Here is a 26,498-nt window from a genome sequence, read left to right on the forward strand (position 1 = left end):
TTAATTAGCTGTGCAGACTAAGACGCTGTACTCAAATCAGTTGTATAATGGCATACCATCAAGCACTTCTACAAACCAGAAGTACTGTGAAACTTCCATCAGACATTCAATAAAGAACCCAAATAGCTTACATCGTAGAACTGAATCTCATTAAAAAAAAAGACAGTATTTCATTATTGCAAAGTAAGCAGCTGTATTCAACTGCACTAGACAGAGGCAAAGCGTAAGAGAGTTATGAGTGCCCTACACAAACTTTCAGCCCTAAAAAAGAAATATTAATAACAATACAAAAAACATTAGCACAAACAACTGGTGCTTCTTTCAGTAGAAAAAATGATGCACCAAAAAAAATAATTTTGAGAACTTGCTGACCTAAAAATAAAAGGCGAAAGTGAGAGGCAACAAGTGAGATCAAAAAGAATACCTACTTGGGAAGCACTAATATAGGCAGAAACCTAAGCAAATAGTGTTTTGATTGGGTGAAGGCAAGTTTTTTTTGTCATTTCCCTTTCCTGGAAAGGAAAATAATTACATGAGTAGAAGGAGGGAATCTGTATAGGTGCACATAAGTTCAGTTATCCTATAACTATACATGGTGGGTGCTAATTCTAAAGTGTCTCTCTCATGTTCAGCCCATAATCAGGACGTTTGCTTTCCTGTTAGCTTTGTAAACAGCTGTTTGAACTACAATGCTGGTGTGGCCCAGTCCACGTTCAAACATTCCAAAGGTTTGAGTAGTGAGACATGCAAGGCAGTTGCTCTGGAATGGCTGCCCTAGCTCTATTTTTAAATGGCTCCACTTACGTCAACTTTTCACAAACTACAGTGAAGTTCTAGGCAGCAATACTAAATTCATTTATTAGTAACATATCAAACTCATGGCAAAACAAAGTTTACTTCCATGTGTTACTAATACTGATGGATTTATCTGGAGGATGTCCATGTTGCTGAACTTCAGTTGTTAAATGTTCATTAGGTCTTAAACACATAAAGAACTTGTATCTGGACAACCTATGTTGTCAGCATTATTAGATCTGATGTAAAATATGTTTGAGACAGAGCCCTTCCCTTTAGCAAGAAGATAAATTCAGCAATAATCTTGAATCATTTCCAGGACTATACCTTAGGAAAACCTGAAATAGGTGGTAAATCTGTATGTATTTAGATAAATAAATCTCTTCTCTAATGACTTATCAATAGGTTTTCCTAATGACTTAGGAAAACTCTTTAGTTTTTCTAAAGCTGTTAATCCAAATGACAGTGTATGTATGTGTACACACACATACATACATAAATGTACATATAGACTAAGAAGGAACATGCTGGGTAGAAGGTTACTGAAAATTGAGACAGATAGGCTGACTTGAGGGCCTTATCAACACTTGTAATCATTTCCTTAGGAAGAGGTATGCCAATCTTTATTCATCTTTTAAAAGTCCCAGACTAATCTAATATCAACAGATCTGAGCTCTGGATGAAATATGTCTAAAACCACCAAGTTATTGGCCTATTGATGACATTTCAGTGAGCCTCCATGTATGCCCAAAGCAAAGGTGGACATGCTATTTTTTTTTTACATAGTGGGAGCAAAGAACTTCATAAACATAAATACCTTTTGAAGTGTATAAAATATCTGTCATTCAAGTCTCAGCTCAGATATTACCTCCTCACAGGTCTCAATGACACCCCCCTCTCCCCAGAAATGTGCTCTATCACATCACTTCTACTTTCCTAACAGCACTCTCTGAACTATCTTGTTCATTCATCTATTAACTTGTTTTGCTGGCTAACCATAGAATTAAGGCTCTGTAAGAACAGGAATCCTGTGTGTCTTGCTCACCACTGTATTTCTAGTAGGTGCCGGGCACAATTATTTGAATATATACTTAGTTGAATAAATTATTTTCTCAGTATATATGACAGATCAAAATATAGCAAGAAATAGGAAAGCAATCTTTCTCTCTCCCTCTTTCTACACACACACACACACACAAACGCATCTAGACTACAGAGTAGGTGTTTATAATTTTTTTAAGGTACATTATTCAAGATCTGAGGTAGAATATTTTGTTGCTTTAAAAAATATATATATTACAGTAAAATTACTTAAGCCAATTCAAAGTGAATAACTTTGGCAGAACAATTTAAATTATTATTTTTGGTAAAATAACCCCCAAAATACCCGTAAAGACAATGTTTCTCCAGTAACTTTTACATAAGTTAAAAATAATCAGATAAAGCAGCTTTAAACATGGTGATTTATTTTATGCAATTGTTTAAATCCATTGTCTAAAAATGTTCAAAAGGCACTTTAAAAAAACATATTTAAAAATACATTTTTTTCTGACTTATTGGTGATCACTTAAAATAAGCAAGTCACCAGACATTTTTAAACCATTCATGATACTATTACCTTACATAATTTTTAAACTCCAAAACACAAACATTCACTGTGTAATATAGCACACTGCTTAGCAGTAAGATTAGTTTCCCTGTAATATACTTTATTAATTTGCAGGGCTCTGAAAAGTTATTTAAACTTAACTAATATAAGCTGAAAATTAGAGAGGAAAAAGGAGTTAAAACAGAACACTAGTTTTAGGTTGGTTCCTCTTTAGAGAATTTGTGAAATTTCTTGTTCTAATCTTTACTAAAGTTTGTATTTCAACTGAAATAAGTAATTTTTAAATCAATAGTTACATTTAGCATAAATTAAACCACAGGTTGTCCCCTAGATTTATTAATTATTTCTGTCAGCCTTACTCTAAAAACATAGAGACATCAGGCAAATGAGTTTTTTGTTTGATTTTGAGAAAACTAAGGGGGCGGTGGTAGAATCCAAATAACTTTGCTTTGTTTAATAATTACATATCTAGAATTAGTTTAAAGTTGTAGACTTTTAAGGAGGGCAAGTATCCTGAAAGCCAGCAGGCATTATTCTTAAGACAGATGTTTTTACTTCTAAACTCATAGGGAAACAAAGTTAATAGCTATATAAAATTATCAGTAAGTGATACAAATGCTAATCACTAATGACAGCCAAATTAACCTTGTGAAGGTAGCACTAAGAGTAGTTAGAAAATGGAAATTAGTTAAAAGGAAATTTAAAGAGGGTAATAAATACAAAGAAGCAGAAACTGTCAAAGACATAGTATTGGAAATAAACAGAAAATTTAAATGGAGAATAAAAGGATAGACTTGATCTAATTAATCAAGTGAGGGATTTTTGAAGCCTCAATTAGATAAATATAGTTTTACAGACTCAAGGAAGTAAAAAATTAATACTAAAAAATTATGAAAATAATCGGCAAATTTAATGCCCAAATCCTATTACCATACTTCAAAAAAGTATTAACAACTAGTCAGTGATTTATTTTCAAATCTCACAGAACAAAACTCCTCTGAAATTTAAGGTATTTGAAAACAAATAATTTAACTCAGGGACAACAATCTTTTATATCATCTATGAACTTTCCAACTGAAAATACAAGTATATCGTTATGGAGAACATAAAATAGTAAAAGCCATATGTTTTGACACTACATTAAAATCACTTATCTAAATAGCAGAGATCTTAATTTAAAAGGTAAGTCAGTATCATCATGAATCTAGTTTTATGTGGTCCATCAAATACTTGAATTTCTTTTATTAGGTTACATAGGACAGTCAACTGATTCTTGAAAGTGATGTAATTTTGATAGTATGAATTAGTAAAAAAAACATTCTGCATATAACAAAATATTTTTCTATCTATTTAAAAATTTTTATTAACTGTGGACATTTTTAATGACATTCATTTACATATGCTTTTAATGAAGTAATATGCACTTACTTAATGAACTGTTCCTGCCCCAATGTGAAATTACTAAATTCGAAGAATTACAGATTTTACTCTGTAGGTCCTGATATTAGCCACTCTAAAAAAGTTAAAAAAATTCTGTCAAAATAAATGATCCACTGACCCTTTAAATCATCTTTAAAGTCTTTTACATTTAATACAGTGTAATCTTGGACTACACTATCTAAAACATGCTCTATCTAAATCTTTGAAAGATACCTTACTTATGCCGTGATTCTTTGCATGTTTGAAGGATCATTTGCATCAGAATCACTTAGATCTTAGTGTAAAAAGGTTCTCAAACTAGCACGAATGAGCCTCACCTGAAGGGCTTGTTTAAATATAACTGCTAGCCTCCAGTCCTAGTTTCTGATTCAGTAGGTCTGAGACAGGGCCCAGGAGAGATAAGATCTCCAACCGGTTCCCAAATGGCCCGGAAACTGCAGTTTACACCACACTTTGAGAACCACAGCCCAAGGGTAGCTCTGAAGAATGACTAGTGTTGGGCCCCATGCTAGATTCAGAATTTCTGGGCTTGGTGTAAAATTTGAGTTTTAACAAGCTCCCAGGCGAGACTATAAAAGCCACAATTTGAGAAGCATTATGGCAATCTGGCTAATTTTACTATTACTGGCCAATGAGTAAAAGATGTCACATGTCAGTAAGTAAAAGTGGAAATAATGCTAAATGACTAACCTCTGAGCTGACGTGGTACAAAGAACATACTGGCTTTGAGTAGAAATCTCATTATTAGCTTTGTGACAGTGGAAAAGTTACTTTAATTCTGAACCTCTGTTTTCTCATCTATATTATGGAAGTAACACCCAATTTGTGAGGATTTAACACTAATGTACACAGAGTATCTAAGCACAGTACTTAGCATATAGTACGCATCAGATAAAAACTAGTAATTACTGATAAGAAATGTACAAAATAGTTCCTTCAGTATCTGATTCCATTAAAGTAGATTTTTCATTCATTTGAAACAAATATTTACACTCCAAGTTAACCATAAAACCTTAAACTTATTGCTCCATCCTCTGGGCCAGACAGTGTTCTAAAAGCCATAAATATATTCACTTGTTTAATCCTCATAAAATTCTTGTGAGGTAGGTAATATTATTGTTGCTAATTTACAGATGAGGAAATTGAGGCACAGAGAGATTAAGTAAATTGCTCAAGGTTACAAGACTAGTAAGTGATGAAGCAAGAATTTAAACCCAGGCAGTCTGACTCTGGACCCCAAGATTTTTCACATGCTAATTTCCTGTGAGTAAATTCTAATGCTTTTGGATGTTTATGATAAACCATATATACTTGTAGTAGCACAGAAAAGTACAATAGCAAATATGGACTCAAATTCATATGCACACCAAGGTGAAGAGCTGCTCAAAAAATAGAATGAATGCCTTGAAATTTTGGCAGGTGAAACCACCATGAACACCATGAAAAACAATTTAATAGATAAAAATTGGTGTAAAGTTTCTACAACATGGGCAGAGTATCCATAACTGGCCACTAATATGAACATCCTCTCAAATACACCATCAAAGAGGTCACGGTTTTGACATGTTTGGCACAATAAACTACTTAGTTAAGCATCAGGGTCAATGGTGTGACAGCCATGTAAAATTAGCATAATGATAAACATAAGGGAAATGTAAACCATCTGTAACATGTAACATAGTATTACAGAAAGGCTGTAAAATATTGTTATGATACACTCAGGTAATATTGTTAAAGGTAACAAAAATGAAAAGAATTTTTCCTTCCAGAAACTCTTTAGATAGTCACTATAATTAGAACAAAACATTCATATGTGTTTTTGATGGCAGTCTTAAATGGGTATTCTACTCAACTGAAATTATCTACACATTAGCAAAACAATCATCCCAAAATAGAGGGTGCTGCAAAAGTAGGTTTACAGTTGTAAGTACGCAAAACAGTGTTCATTCTTGTTATTCTTTATTAATTATTGCATTATTTCCCATATGAACAACTGTAAATCTACTTGTGTCCCACCCTGTGTATGTAAGCCAGCAATCAAAATTCAGATGCTATTCACAAATTAAGTATTTGGTCTTTTAATATCTGACATACTTCAGCTTAAGAACTTTGTGTTTTCTAATGTTTTTAATTAACTCTGGGTAAAATCCTACATTTAAATTATTTTGCCAGTGTAACTAATAACCACCTCAGATTCTAAAAATAAATTCAAAACTGCTTTAAACAAATTATGAAAGGTACAAACAAGTGTCTCACAACAGGGTAAGAATAAAAGGAACTACAGTTATATAATTGGAAAGAGTTTTAAATAATCAATTAAAAATGTTGCTTAGTAATTCCTGAGAGTGGCACTGACATAAGAAAAGCATTCCCCCCAAAGCATTACAGTAACTATTAGTTACCCACAATTAACAATGGGTAAAATGGGAACAAAATACTTAAAAATCCATGTTTACCAAATGCTAGCTGAAAATAGTATCCAAGAACGGTTGAACATACTTAGAAGAGACAGCAGGGACTCAGTGTAGGCATACTTAAGGGATATTGTGGGTTCTGTTCCAGACCTCCTCAATAAAGCAAGTCTCACAATAAAGTGAGTCCTAATCTTTTTGCTTATAGAGGAAATCTTGCCTTCAATTCGGTTTGAAAACTAAATCTATGAAGTGCAATAAAGCAAAGCACAATAAAATGAGGTATGCCCGTATAAGGTTAACTATTAATTAAAACCAAGTATGTATATATTACAGTCAAGGACCATGATCATTTCAAAATGTGATTTTATTAATGCACGTTAAGATAAGTGCATTCTTGTTCTACCTACTTCTGAAAGAAATACTGCCAATTTTAAAGTCACAGCAAAGTTTTGATTAGCCAAAACTGCACACTGGTGTGTGTATGGTGGGGGGAGGGGTGGCAGGGAGTTTGGTTCCTTTATACTACATTGCAAACATAAACTCATGTCTTGAGTTTACAAACACCACCAAAAACAACAACACTTCCTTCTAAAATTTTAAGGCAGATCTGTTTAACATCATGTGTGTGTTACTAATATGGTACAGTGATGTTTTAACAAATTTTACTGTTTTAGCTTCCCGCTGAAAATAATACATGTGGTCAGGAATGGGCAATAAAATCTCTTTTCTAGTCCCCTTGCCTGGCCAACATTATAAAATCACAAGTTTTTCATATATATATATTACTGTATCAAAAACACATTTTAACAGACCTCACAGCTCATTAAAGCTTCAGTTGACAGTCAATTCATATGAAAGATTTCTAATAAGGAATGTTCACTTAGAATTCTTCACTGGGAGTCCAGTGTTCTATAAAAGAAATGCAGAAGTTCTTCAGTGCAATGCTAGACATTTTACCTCTGTTCATTCATGTTTTCTTTCAAAGTTTCCCAACTTTACTTTTGTATCTTCATTTTTGTATGCTCGACTTCTTTCCTTTAGTATATTCTCAGGTAAGGCAGGTTGATATCTATATAAATATCCATATGGACGTAGATGATAAACGAGGTATTCTAATTCATACATAGTTGTAGGATCAACATAGTGAAAAGAAACTGCAAGATCAGAACAGCAACCAGGCCCCTAAAAAAGTAGTGGAAACAGGCATTATTAATAAGCAGTACATTGTTAAAATACAATATGCACATAGTGATAAAAGAAACACTAATTTTAACAGAATCCAGTAATTAAAGCTGGCAAGGTTTATTAAAAGAGGCACCTAATTTATTAGACATGTGGAAGAAAGGAATTTATAGAGTTCCTAATAATTTGAAACTACACATAAGTATTTCTAACTGAAATAATATTCTCTCATACTCTATAGTGTTTTAGCAGGAAAACATCTTGAGAGTTTTTTTAAGTGAAAGGAATAGATATACAAAGGATAAAGCTCTATTTCTTCAAATTTCGCTTTTTCTTCATAATTTTCTCACTGTAAATTTTTGCTGGGCTCAGCCTCAGAAAAATACCGTTGGAGCATTCAATGACTAGAAAGCTTTGCCCATAATGTATCTGCAACCTAATACTTTATCTGCACATTAACCCAAACAGTATAGTATTTAGGAAAGTTCTGAATCAAACCTAGGATTGAATTCAGATTTTGCCTATTAGTGTATGCCACTGGGCAAGTTACTAAATCTCCATAAGCTTCAATTTCCCTATCTGCAAAAGATGGTTAAAGGAGATTATGTGTGTAAAATGCCTGGGACTAAGCTTTATATATCATAAATGCTCAATATGTGAGCTATTATTGCTAAAACAATAACATTCAAGTGGCCCTCCGTAACGGTTAAACCATTGTTCACTTATGGAATTCTCATACATTCCTAATACAGCTGGTATGAGAACAAGTTAAAAACTAGACAAAAAATACAACAAATAAGAATGAAAAAGCATGAAAATAAAGAAAACAAACAAAAAAACTGGTCACAGAGTTAAACAGTCACAAGGTCATTTTTAGGATCAGAACTGATATCTGGAGACTGTTTCATCCAGGTGAGTCCAACAAAATTCAGATTCTATATGCCTTTGCAAGGATCCAGGGAGAAAGACAGTTTGACAAGTTCCCGGAGAAGACTGATATTGACCTATTAAATTGAACATTTAATAATTCATATTTGGAAATATGTAGCTTACAATGCAGTAAAAATTATCGAGAAATTGTTCATTATATTTTCTCTGGCCTGATTCTCAACTTTTCCTTTGAAACAAACATTGTTTGTGAGATCTTGGACAACTATGTAGGCACTGAAAAATTACCTAGTATCTATTTTTTATGTCTTTAGGGAATGTAATACAAACAAATATATGAAAATCACAAGTATGACTTACATGTTTATAAGTCATATAAACATATATATCACATATATAAACATGTAAGTCATACTTGTGATATAAGTCAACTTGTGATTATCTAAATCAGCTCTGTCTGATAGGTATATATAAATCACATAATGTAGTTTAGCCCTGGCTGGTGTAGCTCAGTGGATTGAGCGTGGGCTGTGAACCAAAGGGTTGCCGGTTTGATCCCCAGTCAGGGAATATTCCTGGGTTGCAGGCCAGGTTCCCATTGGGGGTTTGAGAGAGGTAACCACACATTGATGTTTCGCTCCCTCTCTTTCTCCCTCCCTTCCCCTCTCTCTAAAAGTAAATAAATAAAATCTTTTAAAAAATAAATAAATCACCTAATGAATCACATAATGTAGTTTAACATTTTCTAGTAGCCACATTTAAAAAGTAGAAATAAAAATAATTAATTTGAAGGTATTTTATTTAGCTGAATAAATCCATATTGTTACTTTTTCAGTATGTAATTAATACTTTAAAAATTATTAATGAAATCATTCTTGTTAGTTGTGCTAAAACCGTGAGATCAGGTGTGAATTTTACACTTAAAGCACATCTCAGTGTGGACCTGCCACATTTCAAGTGCTCAAAAGTTAATGTGCTTAATGGCTACTATACTAGCCAATACACAGTAAACTAAAAAAACCCTGAATAATAGTAGTTAATTTTAAATTGCTGATCCTCTGTGGAAGCAATTTTGACTCTGAAATTGTAATAATATTTTTATAGGGTTTGCTGTATTGTTACACCCTATTGCATTATTATTTTCTAATGGATGGCCAGAATACTGTTATTATTAAGCATTATAAGCAATAAAAGATAGTAAAACAGCTATAATTATTAAAAATAAAATAGTCTTTTGCATATCGTTATGGTTACCTCAAAAACTCAAAAAGAGTCGAGTGAAAAATCACCTGAAATTAAGAAGCCAAGAACACAGCCAGATTTCAAAGATGCTTTAAAAAACCAGAAGCTTTGATATATACCAATTAAGAAGTTTTAAGAAACAGCCTAAGTGGAACAGTAAGAAAAATAGTAAATATCTAGGAAAATACTTAAGAAGAAATAAAGTTCTGAAGAAAACTGTAAAACTTCACTAGGGGACCTAAAAGGAAACTTAAAAACTCCTGAGTAAAGATGTCCACTACCCTAAATTAATAACTTTATACACAAGGAAATGACATACGAGCTGCCAGAACAATTTAAAAGAGAAATACACACTCTTAGATTAATAACTTAAATATGCTGTAAAGCTACAAGGTTAAAAACAACATGGCACTGAGCCAAAACCAAATGGAATGGAAGAGAACTGAACTCCAGGCACCAATCCCTCTATAAGTATGCAAGAGTGTATGATAAAGAGGTATTTTAAATCAGTAATGAAAGTAAGACTCATTAAAAAATGGTATTGGCCCTGGCTGGCGTAGCTCACTGGATTGAGCACGGGCTGCAAACCAAAGTATCGCAGGTTCGATTCCCAGTCAAGGCACATGCCTGGGTTGCAGGTCATGGCCCCCAGCAACCGCACATTGATGTTTCTCTCTCTCTCTCCCTCCCTTCCTTCCCTCTCTAAAAATAAATAAATAAAATCTTTTTAAAAAATGCTATTGGAATAATTAGTTAACAATTTTAAAATTCAGGAACTCTCTGCCTAACCAGATACCAGTAAATTTCAGATGAATTAGTCTAAATAAAACTGAAGAACTAAGAGAATTAAGTCTTATTTGATTATTTCTGACCTATGAAAAAAGCAATTTCATATATAGAAGCATATATATTTATATATAGTAAATACACATCTATTTTAAATCTATTGTGTTATGAATGCAAATTCTCTGGTGAAAAGCCTTTTTCCAGGGAATAGACTCACTTATAGGGAAGTAAGCAGGCAGTATGAAAAGTTCTGAACAACTACCTTAAGAATGTAACTCTTTGACAACTAGAATAGCGGTCCCCAACCTTTCTGGCACCAGGAACCAGTTTTGTGGAATACAGTATTTCCATGGACTGAGGTAGGGGGATGGTTTCAGGATGATTCAAACACATTACATTCAAGCTCACCTTCTACTGTGTGGCCCCGTATAGGTCCACAGGCCAGAGGTTGGGGACCCCTGAACTAGAGTATCTCACTATGACTCCAAAAAATTTTCTACACTTTTATTTTTAGTGATTACCACAGAGAATGTATGTATAAAATTTAGGATGGCTGTAAAAACAGTAACTCAGGAAGAAAATTTATTAAATGATGGATGAGTAATAACAGAAATCTAATAAGAGCGAAGAGACAACATTAGAAAGTTGGGTCAGTTTTGGTATTCCCAAGTCTATTTTATAACCTCTAATACAACTGAATAAATTTTTACAGGAAAAACATATATTTTGCCATACATTTTAAAAACTACTACAATTTAAATAAAAGATGCACTACAGAAATATTTATTTTGTTCATATAAAGCATATTGTTAGGTTGGTGGGAATTCCCATATACATGTTGGTGGGAATTGTGGGCAGTTCTCTTAAAGGAAAAGGAGGATATTTTACTGGTTACAAAACAATGAACAATTATGATACCCCTTTGCTGTATGTGTACCAGATAATTTTGGGGAAGTTTTACACCTTTAGGTGTATTTATTATATCATTTATTATGTTTTTTGAGTTTGGGTATATTTTTTGTATGCAAAAGGAGGTAAAATTAAGAAGGCAAGCAACCAGGTAACCTTGGAATAGTCAGAATACAGTAAGAAAAGTTTACATCAAAAAAGCACCCAAAGTAGCACCTCATTAAAACAAAACAAAAACACAGGCTTGGGAATGCATCTGTTTCACAGTCTAAAAATTTTGCATCTACAATAGAAATAAAATGCTAGTATAAGGTTTCAAACAGGCTCATTACATACAACTGAACTTTAAAAAGTTTATTTAGGAAAGTGGAATTTTATCCCAACAGAATACTTATTTTAACATATCCTCCTATCCCCACCCTTGTGGGGTAGATACCCCACTAATCATACAGGAGAACTCAGGATGAAAATAACAGCTTTTAGAATCAAGGTGGTTTGCACTAACACTTAAACTACTTGTTAGGAGAGGCAGGTCACTTTAATTTCCTGAGCCTCATTTTTGTCACCTATTAAATGCAGAGTTACTGTAAGGATTAGGTATCATGTCTGTGTAAGTACCAAGAACACACTGCTCTGGTGGGTGATAGTAGTAGTAATGGTTTCAGTTTCCTTTAAAGTTGATCATCTAAAGCTTGGGTCAGATGTTCTAGGTCAGGGTTTCTTAACATCAGTGACACTGACATTTTGGGCCAGATACTATAATTCTTTGTTGTTGGGGGCTGTGCTGTGTGTTGTGGAATGTTTAGCATTCAGTGAGTTATATAATCTTGTGGGTTTCTACCCACTAGATGCCAGATGGAACCTCCTGGTTAACAACCAAAATGCCTCCAGATTTGCTAAATGTCCTCTGGGTGAAAAACAGTCCTCTGGGGGGAAAAACAAAACAAACCCTGGTTGAGAACTAGGTGATGATCTGAAAGTGTTGACTTGTGAAGAAGGGAATGATAGCACAAAGTACTTACTTGTATTTCTGGGCCAGAGGGAAAGAAGGCAAAGTGCCAGTAACTTGCCTAAAGGCATTATTAATTATTGGGTTAGCCAAAAAGTCTATAAAGTTTTTTCCATAAAATAAAAGACATTTTAAATTTTCACCAACAACTGTATTGATTTGGTTATTTTGAGTATATCAGCTATCTCCCATGTGGTATGTTGATTGTTTTCAATGTCTTGATTTGATCACTATCAACTTCAACTGATCTACTGACTGTGGAGCACTGTCCAGTGAGAAATCTCCAGCAGGAACCTTCGCAAACCACTTTTGACACGTTTGATCAGTCACAGAACCCTCTCAATACACTGCACACATCTTTTTTTTTGCCTTTCAGCTGGTTTTACCTTTCTTGAAATAATATAGCATAATATGCCAAAAATGTTGTGTTTTTTTTCTTCCATCTTCAATGTTAAAGTGGCTGCACAAAAATTCACCAATTTTGATAATTTTTTTAAATGTATGCTGATATGACAGCTGTCACAATACAATCTAACACAATTGTTTAGAATAAAGTTAAAAACAACTAAGCGCTACTAGAGCCATCTTACAGAAAAAAACAAACGAACTTTTAGCCAACCTAATAATAACAGAACTGAGATTAAAAGCTGGGTTTCATGATTCCTGGTCTCCTTCATTCACTGCTGCAATGCTCATAACAGCAAAAAACTGGCAGCAACCTTTTATCACCAGGAGAATGGATAAATTATAGTACATTCATATATTGTATCAGTACTTTTCAACCTTTTTCATGTCATGACACACATAAACTAATTACTAAAATTCTGCAGCATACCAGAAAATACATTTTTGCAGATCTGACAAAAAATAGTTATAATTTTGATTCATGCACACTGGATGGCTATTATGTTGGATGTTATCATTTTTTTATTTGACAATTTAAGGGACAAGGGGTCAGTGCCCTTACTAAAATAATCAGGTATTGCATGTTTTAAAAAATCTTGCAGCACACCGGTTGAAAATCACTAGATCAGATTATCACACAGCAGTTTAAATTAATAAATAAGCAGATACATAGATTAATGGTTTGGAGAGGACAGAGGCCTCAGCTGTATCTATACCTTTTTATTTTAAAAAATCTAAAGCAAATATAGCATAAGATTAATATTTGGTAAAGCTGGCTTGTGGGTACAAGACATTATACTCTTCTCAAACATTTGTACATCTGATAAATTTAATAAAATAATGCACTTTATATAAAGTTTTCAGGAATGTAAGTTAAGGTGTCAAACAAGAGCTAAGGCTTATTAGATGCTTAGTGTGTGGCAAGCACTGTATTACACCGTAAGGACAACTGGATGAGACAGGTAAATCATGTCCATTTTACAGATAAGGAAACTGATGCTAGGAAGTTAACCAAATTCTGCCCATCCAAGGTCATTCAACTATTAAGTAGGAGAGCAGGACTTGAACCTAGGTCTTTTTGAACCTCAAAGTCTTTTGATGTGTTGTTCCTTAATCACTCAAACTAGAGTATCCAACTCTACTCTGAGTCATGCTATATCCCCTTACCCAGCTTTTTTCTTTCAGGGCAGTTACCGCAACCTAGAATCATATTATAACTTGATAGTCTTTCTATTTATTGTAGATCTCCTCATCTAGAATGTAAGGTCCATGAGAAATGAAGATTGGCCATATTTACTGCTACAGTCTTAGTGGCTGGAATGTCGTAAGTACCAATATTTGTTGAATGACTGACTATTGCTGACACTCTCATTCTAATTTACTTTGTTAGACTGTTATTCTATGCAAAAAGACTAAAGGAGACAGCAATGCTAAAGAAACATACACATATTAGGTACTTTTTTTTTAAGTAAGCAAAAGTCAGTTGAGTATTTATGTTGTAATAACATTTCTAAACTTACCTCTACAGGAGGATAATAGTTATAATTCCAGTACCAAAATGTTCTAGGTAGATAACCCTTGATTAAGTGGTGTTCTGGTACAAAAGGATGAAAAGTTTCTTTTCCAGTGGTATCTCTGGAATCTCCCGCTTCTACATTTATAATTTCCATGCATCTCCCCAGTGCTAAGTCTTCAATGGAGGAACTATGTGTACATTTCTCTGTTTTAAATGCATCAACAAATCTCTTCAAGGCTTCTTTGCTCAGTACATATCCTGCTCCTCCACTCATGTAGCCCTGCTTTACATAGGGCTTAAACCTTCTCCCAAAGTAAATGGGTTCTTCAGGGTTGTGTTTTGAGAGAAGCCATCTCAAATTGTCTAGTATAACATATGTATCATCATCTGCTTTCAAAAACCAATCAGCATCTTCTAAATAGTGATCATGAACATAATGAAAAGCTTTAATTGTTTTCCAGTATAGCTGGTCTCTGCCTTCTCTGGTTTTTAATCCCACAGCAGGGAAGTCTTTATTTTCTTCTGAACTCATAAACAACACTTTATTACAGCGTTGGGCCCATGTAGCTTTGACATGTTTAGCCTTTTTCTCTAGATTTTGGGGCCCTGTCATAACCCAGCAAAGAATTTTAACCTTCTGATAGAGGTTTTCAGCAATGTCTGTGTTCTCATCTATTAAACAAAAAAAAATGTTTAAGTTATATTTACATATATCTAAAATCCAAACAAATTATGCTTAAGAAGACATTTTCTTAAACAATTTCAAATAACCACCCCCATCCCTGCTTCTACTTACCAACTGCCATTTAGTGATTTAATTTGAAAGGAAGCAAAACTCAACCTAGTATGAACTGACATTCTGATTCACTGGTTTCTTGTCAATCTTTAGGAGATCACTGGAGCTAACAAGAGTTGTCACTATGAATTAAATTCTTACTCTTCCTTTGATTCATTGACCAAATAGCATCAGCAACATCTAGGAGTTTGTTAGAAATGTAGTATTTCAAGTCCCAACCCAGACCCACTGAATCAGAATCTGAATTTTAACAAGTTCTCCTAGTGATTTGTGTGCATTTCACCACCTTAAGAGAGTCTGCTTTTCACTTCATTCTGCAAAGAAAGCTCCAGCTGGTTCTTAACCAGAAAATTGACAGGAATTTTTCATTGCTCTGAATAAATTCTGAAAGGCAGGGAAGACATACTGCTGAAGTGGCAGTTCATTCTGAAGCTCACAAGAGTCCCCTGGAATGAATTTCTACAAGTACTCTCCGAGATGGCTTTAAAAAGGCTTTCCCAACTACCCCAGTTTGATGAAGAGGCATTAATGCACAGTTGAGATTACTTCTATTAGTAACACACCTCATTACAAATTCAAATCCACCAGTCAGAAAAAGAACAGATGAATAGGTAGAGGTAGTATTTTCAATATTATCTAGAGAAGTGTTTTCCAAAGTATGGGTTTGCAAATAAATGTGTAAGGAGCTTACGCTGGAATAGAAAGCAGCATGTTAAGTTTTTCATTGAGGAAGTCTTGCTTTCCCCTCTTCCCTCAAAAAAAAAGTCCTAAAACAGTGAGCTTAAATGATTTACATCCTGTGCAAGCTCCTTATCTGGGTGCAGACAGGTAACAATTCACAGGCTGTCATGCCAGGACCACATTTTGAGTAACACTGGTACAGAGGATGAGTCCAACTACAAGATTCTAGATCAGTACTTGGTGAGGACCAATTTTTATTTCCAATAGTTAGAGACCTATACTTTTATAAACATGCTAAAAGTGAAATACTGAAAAATAAAATTTTAAAAAAGAAATATAAAATACAAGCCCAAGTAAGTTTTTATCTTTAGATTTAGGTAAAATTACTTCCAAATTACCATAAAGTTTCTAACTGTTTAATTGTGATTTCAGCACTAATTGAAGTCTGAAAAATATGTATTACGCTTTATAGCAATCTACAGCAATGCTCTAGGTAGAATCCTCAGAAAGCATATCCTTCAGGTTAAGGTCAACCAGTGAGTTACAAAAGCTCAGTCCTATGAAAAATTAACAACAAAGACATAAACTTCTAGTTAACTGATTGAAAGAGTCTAGAAGGCAAGGTTGGTGCAGGGTATAAAAATACACTCATGCCCCTCTAAGTATCAAGAATCACAATCTAAAAACAGACAAAATCACCCTATTTCCAGTTAGAGCGCATTCACAATTCTTATACTTGGGAGCCCAATCTCCTAGCTATACAGATATATCAAATCCTCACTCATTAATTACTCTGTAATAAACATGTGCTAGCACAGGAGATAAGTAGATGAATAACACACATGTGCAAACCTATACTTGCCACATATCAAGGAAATAAAAAGATGCTACAATTTAGGAGGTAAATACAAAGGGTTTGATGTGCTGTGGGAAAAGAAAGTTGAGGGAATGTGGCTAGAAAAGAGAAGGGAAAACAAAGCAGTATCTGCGAAAATAAGAGATGATGCAGAAAATAGAACTTTAAATGAGATGTTCACCAAAACAAAGGACAAAAGGCATGGTAAAGTTTGGCTGCGTGCAGGTTAATGGGTTATACTAAAGATCTGAACTAGGAGAAATGCACTATGGATTGAGAAAAGAAATCTGAAAAACGGTACAGAAGGTGAACTGTTAGATTTAAGTCACAAATGAGACTGAATGGTAAGCAAAGAAAAGCATCTACTATAACTTAAGTTTCTAGCATAGGCAGGTAGTAATGAGCTATATAAAATAAGAAAGGAAGTATAAGTTTTAGGAGTAAGAAGGAAAAGAAAAAAAGGAGTTCATATGCACATGTTAAGTTTGAAGAAAACAGACAACTTTTAGCATCCCCTTCATTTTGTGTATGTTCCTGCAGTTAAGGACAACCTAGCATAGCCTACTAGTAGTAGAGGAGCCTCAATCCAATTGATCATTTCAAGACCTGAAGCAATGCTACAGAGCAAGTGCACAGTGATCAAACTGCTTTCCAATAAGACCACAGAGCACCTGCTTGGAGTTAACTCAGTTACATAAACATTTACACAACATAATACAATTTGTAAAGGTATTCATGTGCTTGCTAGTACACAAAACTCAACCAAGATTTGACACCTTGCCCTAGAACCTTTGCTTGAGAGGTAGGAAATAAGTAATTTACAGCCAGAAAGGTAAGAGAAACAACTCTTAATACGGATCCTATCCATCCTAGAGCTCTAATTATTTTCAATCTGCTTGTATTCTTTTCTGTTACATAAACCAGAACATTTGCAGAGATCTTTGAACTGTGTTGATGCCTTATAGTATCTAAAATGGAGTTGAAGATGATGACAGTAAAGAAGAGATGGAAATGAAAACTATAGGGGCTAATGACATCATGCAGGCAAAGAAGAGCCAAAGGACAGAAACTTGGAGAAAACCTCCATTTAATGGGCACCCAGAGGACTCAAGTTGAGAAAATCTAGTTAGAGATATGAGGACAGGAAAAAATGAAGTCACAACACATACCTAGCTTTCTAATTCCTTAGTTCTTTATTCTTCTCAAAAGGAAAAAAGATTAGTGATATTAACTATTAATAAAAATATAAACTGAAATTTATATATAACTCTTGCATTTCTCTAAGAAAACATGGTAAGCAAAAACTAATACCAAAATAAGACAAAAGCAAAATCCAAAGATACAAATATAAACACGATACGAAAATTAGACTAAACAAAAATTTTCAGAAACAAATCTAGTCTAAAAAGTTTTGCCTTTTCCCAAATTACAGTTTCTGAACTGTTCCTACTGAGAAATAAATTCAAAATTAATATTTTACTACCTAAATACATCTAGGTTTTAGCAATTCCTTTTCTGAGGCAAACCAAGAATGTCATCTAATACCTGGAATTAAGATCATTTTTATCAAAAAATACAGTGTGGTAAATTAAAATATAGTGTGATATAATTAAATTCATATATCTTTTTCCAATTTTTTCAATACTTACACAGACTAAAAAATATGATTTATGTTTACTTCTTTAAACTATACCTTTATGTTGGCTAGCATCTGCATTGAAGTTCATCTGTCCTTCTAGATGATTCTGTCCATTATCATCTGAATGCCCAGCATGAGGATCATTATGAAGAATCTTAGGCTGGGTATCACCTTGTTCTCCCAACAAAATACTAAGTAGCTGAGAACATAAAACAAATCCGATTGCTGATCCACAGAGGAAGATTAAAAAATTCAGCCAAGATTTAGAGGCCATTTCCCGAAACTGTATTTCTGTAAGAAAAAAGGAATAGCAGGATGTTATAAATTATAGAGTACTATACATATCAACAGTAAAAAGTCTGATAACTTAGCTACACTGGAAAGTTAATTCCTTTCCTATGAGAGTATATCTAAGAGTATTTAACTTTTACCTACGAGTTTATCCCTTTGTTTGCTGCTAAAATAGCACATTATGGACAAGTCAATAAAATGAATAATCACTGCTGGGGTGGGACATGGGTGAATATGAGTATGAGAAAACACGATTCAATTAGGATCACTTGAGAAGCATTTTAAAAATACAGATTTCCAGGCTCAACGATTGAGATTTCAGATACAAAAAAAAAAGTGCTGGGACAACTAAAATATTTATTTTTACTTTATTAAGGAAAAGCTTTGTGTTATCCACTGTTAAAAAAAAAGCACACAATAAAGCACTGCATTAAGAAAGAAATTACCCTAAATCCCATCAACCAGAAACAACTCTTGGTGAATACCATTACAGATATGAATAGCATCTTTATAAGTAACAGAGAAAGAAATAGAAGGAGAGATAATTATAGCTAACATTTGAGTCCTGTACCATAAACTAAAGACTATGAATCCTATTTCATAGATGAACTTAAGAGAGGTTAGTAACCTTCTCAGGTTCACATTAGTGGTCTAAATCAAGAATTCAGACTCTTCACCATTTTGCTATAGTTTTACAGAATTTAGATTATACCAGTTACGCTTATTTTAAAGACTTAACATATTAAGTTAGATTTACTTGAATGTATTTTTTTAAGGGGGAAATGACGCAAATCTAAACAAACTCTGATTGTCAGCTATGCATTTCTGACATTTACCTCTCTTGAGCAGTCCTACTTTATATGATCCCTTTGAAGATAAAGATTGTGGAAAACATAAAATTAAGGCATGCACTAACCTTGTATGATTAAAAACTAAATAATGTTGATAAGAAAATCAAACAAGACCTAACTAAACAAATGGGGAAACAGCATGTTCATGCATTAGAGGCCTTAACATAGCAAAGATGTCAATTCTCCCCAATTGGATGCATGAGTTTAATGCAATTTCTATGAAAATCCCTTCAAGATTTTTTATACAGATGAGATTATTCTAAAATTTACATATTAAGGCAAATAAACTAGAATAGCTACAACAATTTTTTATGGGAAGAATATGGGAAGAATCAGTCTACTTGTGTTTAAGACATCACATAGTGACTAAAACAATCTCTGTATCTATGATTCTGTTTCTGTTCTGCTTGTTTTTCTTTTTTAGATTCAATTGTTGATAGATACTATTATTGCCATTTTACTGTTCATATTTTTGATCTTCTCCTTCTTTAAAGAAGGCTCTTTAACATTCCAAATACAGGTTTGGTGGTGATGAACTACTTTTGTTTTTTCTTGTCTAGGAGGCCCTTTATCTGTTCTTAAATTCTAAATGATAGCTTTACTGAGTAGAGTAATTTTGGTTGTAGGTCCTTGCTTTTCATCACTTTGAATATTTCTTGTCAATCCCTTCTGGCCTGAAGTTTCTTTTGAGAAATCAGCTGACAGTCTATGGAAGCTCCCTTGTACATAACTAAATACCTTTCTCTTTCTGCTTTTAAGATTCTCTGTCTTTCATCTTTGGCATGTTAATTATGATGTATCTTGGTGTGCGCCTCTTTGAATTCATCTTATTTAGGACACTCTGTGCTTCCTGGACTTGTATGTCTATTTCTATCACTAGGTTAGAGCAGTTTTCTGCCATTTTTTCAAATAGGTTTTCAATTTCTTGCTCCCTTCTTCTTCTGGTACTCCTATGATGAGAATGTTGGTACATGTGAAGTTGTCCCAGGAGCTTCTTACACTATCCTTATATTTTTGGATTCTGTTTTCTTTTTGCTGCTTTGATTAGGTGTGTTTTGTTTTGGGTTTTTTTGGGTTTTTTGCTTCTTTATATTCCAAATTGCAGATTTTAGTCCTGGCTTCTTCCACGCTACTGTTGATTCCCAGTAAATTATTCTTCAATTAGTGTACCCTTCATTTCTAACTGGTTCTTTTTTATGCTGTTGATGTTCTAAGTTCATTGAGCATCCTTATAACCACTGTTTTGAACTCTGCATCTAGAAGATTGCTTTTCTTCACATTGTTTAGTTCTTTATCTGGAGTTCTGTTCTGTTTTTTCATTTGGGCCATGTCTTTTTGTCTCCTCATTTTGACAGCCTACTTATGTTTGTTTCTATGTATTGGGTAGAGCTGCTACATTTCCCAGGCTTGGTAAACTAATGTAGTACGTGTCCTGTAGGGTCCAGCAGCACAGTCACCCCTATTACCCAAGCTGGGCAGTCCCGATGTGTCCCCCATGTGGGTTGTATACCCTTCCCCTTGTAGATGAGCCTTGACTGCTCTTGGCATGTGAGTGGAAGGGATTTACCTAGGCTAATCAACTACAAGGACTGGCTGTGACCACTGACCATCAACTGCTCACCACCATGGAGGATGAGCTGTGCAGAGGCTCAACCCACACAGCAGGACTTACTTGAGCAGGCTCTGGTGCCTGATGAATCTGCCCCTTGAGTGTGTCTCTTGTGGAGTTAGTTGGGTGGTGGTGCTTCAGTGTAGTCTGAAGTTGTCTACTGGATGCATAGGCTTTGGGGCTTCCCAGGAGGTACAGGCCAAGGTCAGCCACCACCTGTATTCTGCCCAGGGCCACCCAGCATAAATTACAAAAAAATATGCAGATGGCTGCTACTTGTGCTGAGCTTGGAGCTGCCCAAGTAAAACCAAGCTGTGAAGCAAGGCCAGCTGTTGCTAGTATTGGGCCTGGGGACACTTAGTGAGAGGTACAGTGCTCAAACACACAAGCCATGTGCTGCCTGTTTGAGAGAATTTAGGAAATTCTCAAGTATGAACCACATAAGCCATTCATATGGAAAAGCCACTGGAAATAGCTTGGGTGAGCCCCAAAGCTGGGTGGGGCAGGGCCTCAGGGAATTGCCAGGGAGAGGCAAACAGAGGGAGCCAAACTGATGGAATCTCAGATATGGCACCCTCCTGCTGGCTGTCGGGGGGAGGGCTCATCAAAGAAACAATGGCCTGTGCTAGTACTGTTGTCTGAGGGAAAGCTGCCCCCTCAGTTCTCACCCTGATGCCAAACAATTCAGCTCCTCCCTATATAACTATGGTGCCTTTCAAGTAGCTGTCCCAGCACTGGAGCTTAGAGGGAGTGAGTCAGAGTAAGTCCACGTGCCAGCCCAAAAGTAACTGCATGAGACTCCAGCAGCTTCCATGTTCCTCAGCCTCAAATCCTGCTGGATTTTACAACCAACAGTTACGGGGACTTTTCTTCCTGGCAGTGAACTCCTGGGCTGGAGGGCCCTGTGTGGGGATAGGACCCCTTACTCCTCATAGGGACTCTCCACAGGCAAGATATCCCTCCCACTATTTATCTGCCACATGCAGGTGTGGAACCAGCCTTTCTGTGTCTCCACCCCTACCACCAGTGTCAGTGTGGCTGTTTCTTTACATTCCTAGGTGTATGACTTCCATTCAGTCAGATTTCAGGTTGTTCTGAATGATGGTTGTTCTGTAGTTTAGTCATTTTGATGTGACTGTGGCAGGAGTTGAGTACCACATTTACATATGCTGACATCTTGACTGGAAGTGAGATCTGAATATTAAAGGTCTCATATATAACCCAGAAAAACCTAATACAGATGGATCAGTACTGAGAGAGATACTGAACTTCACACTTAAAAAAAAAACATAAAAACTCTAATTATCCAAGGAAAAAAAGTCAAAGTCAAAATATTAGGCAAAACTACAAAAGGAAAAATAATAGGCAATTTTCTCCTCTTTTGGCTAAAAAAACTAAACTAAAAAACCCTGCAAAAAAACCCAAGCAGGCCAACAGACTTAAATTATCAAGAATTTGTCATTCAAAAATCAAGAGAACAGAAAGACATTTTCTAATATGAAATGACTCAGTACGCATATACACTAAGTACCACCACCTACTTAACAGTATAATTCATCTGAAAGTTAAATTCAGATTTAAAGAAAAACACAAAATTCACAAATAAATAAATCATTCAACGAAAGTGTTAGCATACAACATGAAAGGCTGTAATCCTTTCCAATATAAAACTGGAGTAACTGTGTGTGGTAATTATGAAACAAATTTATTCAGAGAATAAAATATATTTAACTATAATACACCTGGGCAGCAAAGACATAAATGAAAAAGAAGTGGGGGTTGGAGGGACTATGCTAAGAAGTACTCTGATTACATCACAGGGGTAACAGTTTTGTTTTTTTAAGTTTAATTATAAAAATCTTCAAACACATATGAAAGTATAATAATGAACACTCATAAATCCATGACATAGATCGAATTATAATATAAAATGTGCTATATTTACTTCATTTGTTATTTTGTCAATTAGAATTTTAATGCTTATCCCAGACATCAAGTCATTTCATCTCTACATACTTTAATATACTTGTCTGAAAATATGAAATGTTCTTAGATGCCACAATGCCATTATGAAATGCCTAACAAAATTAACAGTAATTCTTTGACCTTATCCAAACCAAATTATGCCATTATGAAATGCCTAACAAAATTAACAGTAATTCTTTGACCTTATCCAGACTTTGGTCTGATAAAATTTACCCCACTGTCTTCTACAATCAAACTGCATCAATTAACTAACAAATGTCTTTTTTTACAGTTGGGTTCCTTCAAATCAGGATTCAAACTACATCAACATTTACAGATACTATGAAAAAAACAAAACAAAACAGGAAAGTACATTACACAACAAACAGTTGTTAAGGATGAAAGCCCAAATGAAACACACATTTTTCTTAAGAAGCAAATTATCAAAGCTGACTTAAGATATACACCTAAATGGGCAAATAACTACAGTGGAAATAAAGAATACTGTCAAATAGTCAGACTTCAAAAATATCCAGGCTTCTCCAGGACATTTCAATCTTCCAAAGAACTTAATTTTTTGGCTACATAAATCATTCTAGAAAATTAAGTCATAGACTTTAACCAATTTTTTATATAAAAAGCTTGATATCAATATTTGACAAAATGAGTCCTCAAAATCAACAGCATAGTAAACCTCAGTTCAATCCTTCAAAATAATATATTATCAAAGAGAATGTAATCCAATCGTTAGTGGTCATCTTAAATTGGGTTCTGTGGAAGCAAACTCTGAGATGAGGCATTTGTGTTAAAGTGACTTATTAGAACTTATTCCCTGAAAAACCAATATTTCATGGAAGTTTCTAGACTGAAAAGATCCAATGATACCCAGCACAGTGAATAAAAAGGTCCACAAAAATACATTATCGTAAAACCTCAGAAACTATTCTGTACATTGGCAAAGTAGGCTCTGGCAATGTGAGGGCAGCCTGGCAACAAAGAACTTTAGGAAACCATTCTGTAAGCTTTCAGAGAAAGGGGCAAAAGGCTATATACAAGAGATCAGGAATTAAATGGTTTTGTTCTTTCACACACAATAAAAGCCAGAAAAAAAAATGTAGAATTGCCTTCAAAATTCTGAGGAAAAAGGATTTCCAATCTAGAATTTTATACCCAGGCAGACTATCGAATAAGTAAACAGGATGAATAAAGATATTTTAAAGACATGACAGACTTTGGTTATTGATTCAGTATATCATACTGTGTCTACTTAAAAGCTCTAGTAATAAAGCACTGATGCAGAAATGTCAGGCATGCTGTTTGAGATGCAGGTCTGGAGCCCTAGGAAAATGCTCACATTCGGTCATTTGTATATTTGGATTAAAAAATTATAAATAACAGTCAAATCTAAAGTACAATCTAGCAAATAAAAACAGGTAACAGTGAGTTATTAGCCAATGTAAAAATTATCCTTGTAAGTGCTTTAAGTTAATCACTTAATCATTAATCACTTAAACATAATGCAGGATAAAGAGTCATGTAAATTCCTAATTATTATTATTTACTACCTTTTAATAATTACTTAGTAATTAATTAGTAATTATTAAAATAATTACTATTGTTTTTTAATAGTTTGCCATGTGTCCTGACACAACAAAAAACTCAAAAGACAAGTTAAGGTTTTCTTTAGCAATATTTCCTTCTTTGCCTTCAAACGGTTATTTCAGTAACTCAACTCTGAGATGAAACTTTCATTCCTTAACCATTCTTCCCTAGGCTGTTATTTTACTTCTCTTCACTAACAATTTCATAGAGTTTTCACATAGCAGTCTTACTTAAAAACATAAAACTTTCTGTTCTGGCTGGAGTAGCTCAGTGGATTGAGCGCTGGCCTGTGAACCAAAGGGTCACCAGTTCGATTCCCAACGTAGGGCACATGCCTTAGTTGTGGGCCAGGTGCCCAGTTGGGAGCGTGTAAGATGCAACCACAGGATGTTTTTCTCCCTTTCTCCCTCCCTTCCCATTTCTAAAAATAAATAAATAAACTCTTAAAAATAAATAAAAAACATAAAACTGTCTAAAGCCACAGGATTCAGTCCATAGTTTATTTGGCACACAAGATCTGACTCTAGTTTACTTTCATGCTCTCTCACTTCTGATACTTCCTATCCATAAAGCCTATATTCACCCATCTGCCAAGTCTGTCATGGCCTTTTATACGGAAGCCTTTGGCCATTTTATTTTTTCTTCCTGAAGTGCCCTCTTTGATTCTGGACAGATGTGTAATTATCTTTCAAGGTTACCTACCCACAGTGATCTACAGATTCACTTCAATCTCTATCAAAACCCAATAATTTGGTAGAAATAGAACTATCCATCAAAAAATTCACATGGGATTTCAACGTACCCCCAAAAGCCAAAACAATCTTGAAAAAGAAGAACAAAGTTGGGGGATTCACATTTTCTGATTTCAAAACCTACGACAAAAGCTACAGTGACCAAACAGTGTAGCACTGGCATAAAGATACTCGTATAGACCAATGGGATAAAATAGAAAGCCCAGAAATAAGCCCTCATATTCACTGTTGCCAGATATTTGCCAATAGGGCCAAGTCCACAGAATGGGCAAAGGACGGTCTTTTTAACAAAATATGCTGGGAACACTGGACATCCACGTGCAAAAGAATGAAGTTGGACCTTTACCTAATACCATATACAAAAATTAATTCAAAATGGATCAAGACCTAAACATAAGTCTAAAACTATAAAACTCTTAGGAGAAAACACAGTACTAAAGTTTCCTGACACTGGAAGTGGCAATAATTTCTTGGATATAACATCTAAGGCACATGTGACAACAACGTCATCACACTGAACTTTATGAAAATGTTAAAAGTTTGTACACCAAAAGATAGTAACAAGAGAGTAAAAAAGCAACCCACAGAATAAAAGATAATACTTTCAAATCATATATCTGATAAATGGTTAATATCTAGTATACAGAGAGAATTCTTAACAAAAAAACCCCACCTAATTAAAAAATGAGCAAAGGAATTAAATAGGCACATCTCCAAAAAAAGACACACAAATGGCAAGTATGAGCATGTTGAGGGTAAAATGATGCTCAACATCACTGATCATGAAAATGAGATCATCACTTCACATTCATTAGCATGGCTACATCAAAAAAAAAAATCAGAAAACTAGTATTAGTGAGGATGTGAAAGAATGGAAACTTTTGTGCACTGTTGCTGGGAATTTAAAATGGTACAGTCACTGTAGAAAACATTGGTGGTAGTATGACAGTTCCACAAAAAATTATAACTAGAATAACTATATGATCTAGCAATTCCACTTCTGAGTATATGCCCAAAAGAATTAAAAACAAGGTCTCAAAGAGATATTTATATACCTATGTTTACTGAAGCATTATTCAAAATAGCTAACATGTGGAGGCAACCCAAGTTCCATCAATGGATGACTAGACAATCAAAGTGTGGTATATACCTACAATGGACTATTATTCAGCCTTTAAAAGGAAGAAAATTTTGAAATAGGCTGTAACATGGATGAAGCTTGAGGCCATTATGCTAAGTGAAATAAGCTAATCACAAAATA

The 26,498-nt window shown here is 34.5% G+C and overlaps 1 protein-coding gene across 2 annotated transcripts in view; it reads right to left on the bottom strand.

The window, feature by feature from the left end:
* Nucleotides 1–3,749: 3,749 nt before the first annotated feature.
* The window catches only part of C1GALT1 (core 1 synthase, glycoprotein-N-acetylgalactosamine 3-beta-galactosyltransferase 1), a 29,760-nt gene continuing 7,011 nt past the window's right edge, over nt 3,750–26,498 (bottom strand). For both annotated transcript variants that reach the window (XM_045827615.1, XM_045827616.1), the window contains exons 2-4: nt 18,222–18,458; nt 14,200–14,867; nt 3,750–7,440 (exon numbers count right to left, since the gene is read on the bottom strand). In XM_045827615.1, coding sequence (XP_045683571.1) covers nt 7,222–7,440; nt 14,200–14,867; nt 18,222–18,458 — 1,124 coding nt within the window. In that variant the 3' untranslated portion in view covers nt 3,750–7,221. The remainder of the gene's footprint in view (nt 7,441–14,199; nt 14,868–18,221; nt 18,459–26,498) is intronic.

The sequence above is a fragment of the Phyllostomus hastatus genome, unplaced genomic scaffold (genome assembly GCF_019186645.2).
Source record: "Phyllostomus hastatus isolate PE091 unplaced genomic scaffold, TTU_PhHast_1.1 phas_scaffold_78, whole genome shotgun sequence".
NCBI classification, from domain to species: Eukaryota; Metazoa; Chordata; class Mammalia; order Chiroptera; family Phyllostomidae; genus Phyllostomus; species Phyllostomus hastatus.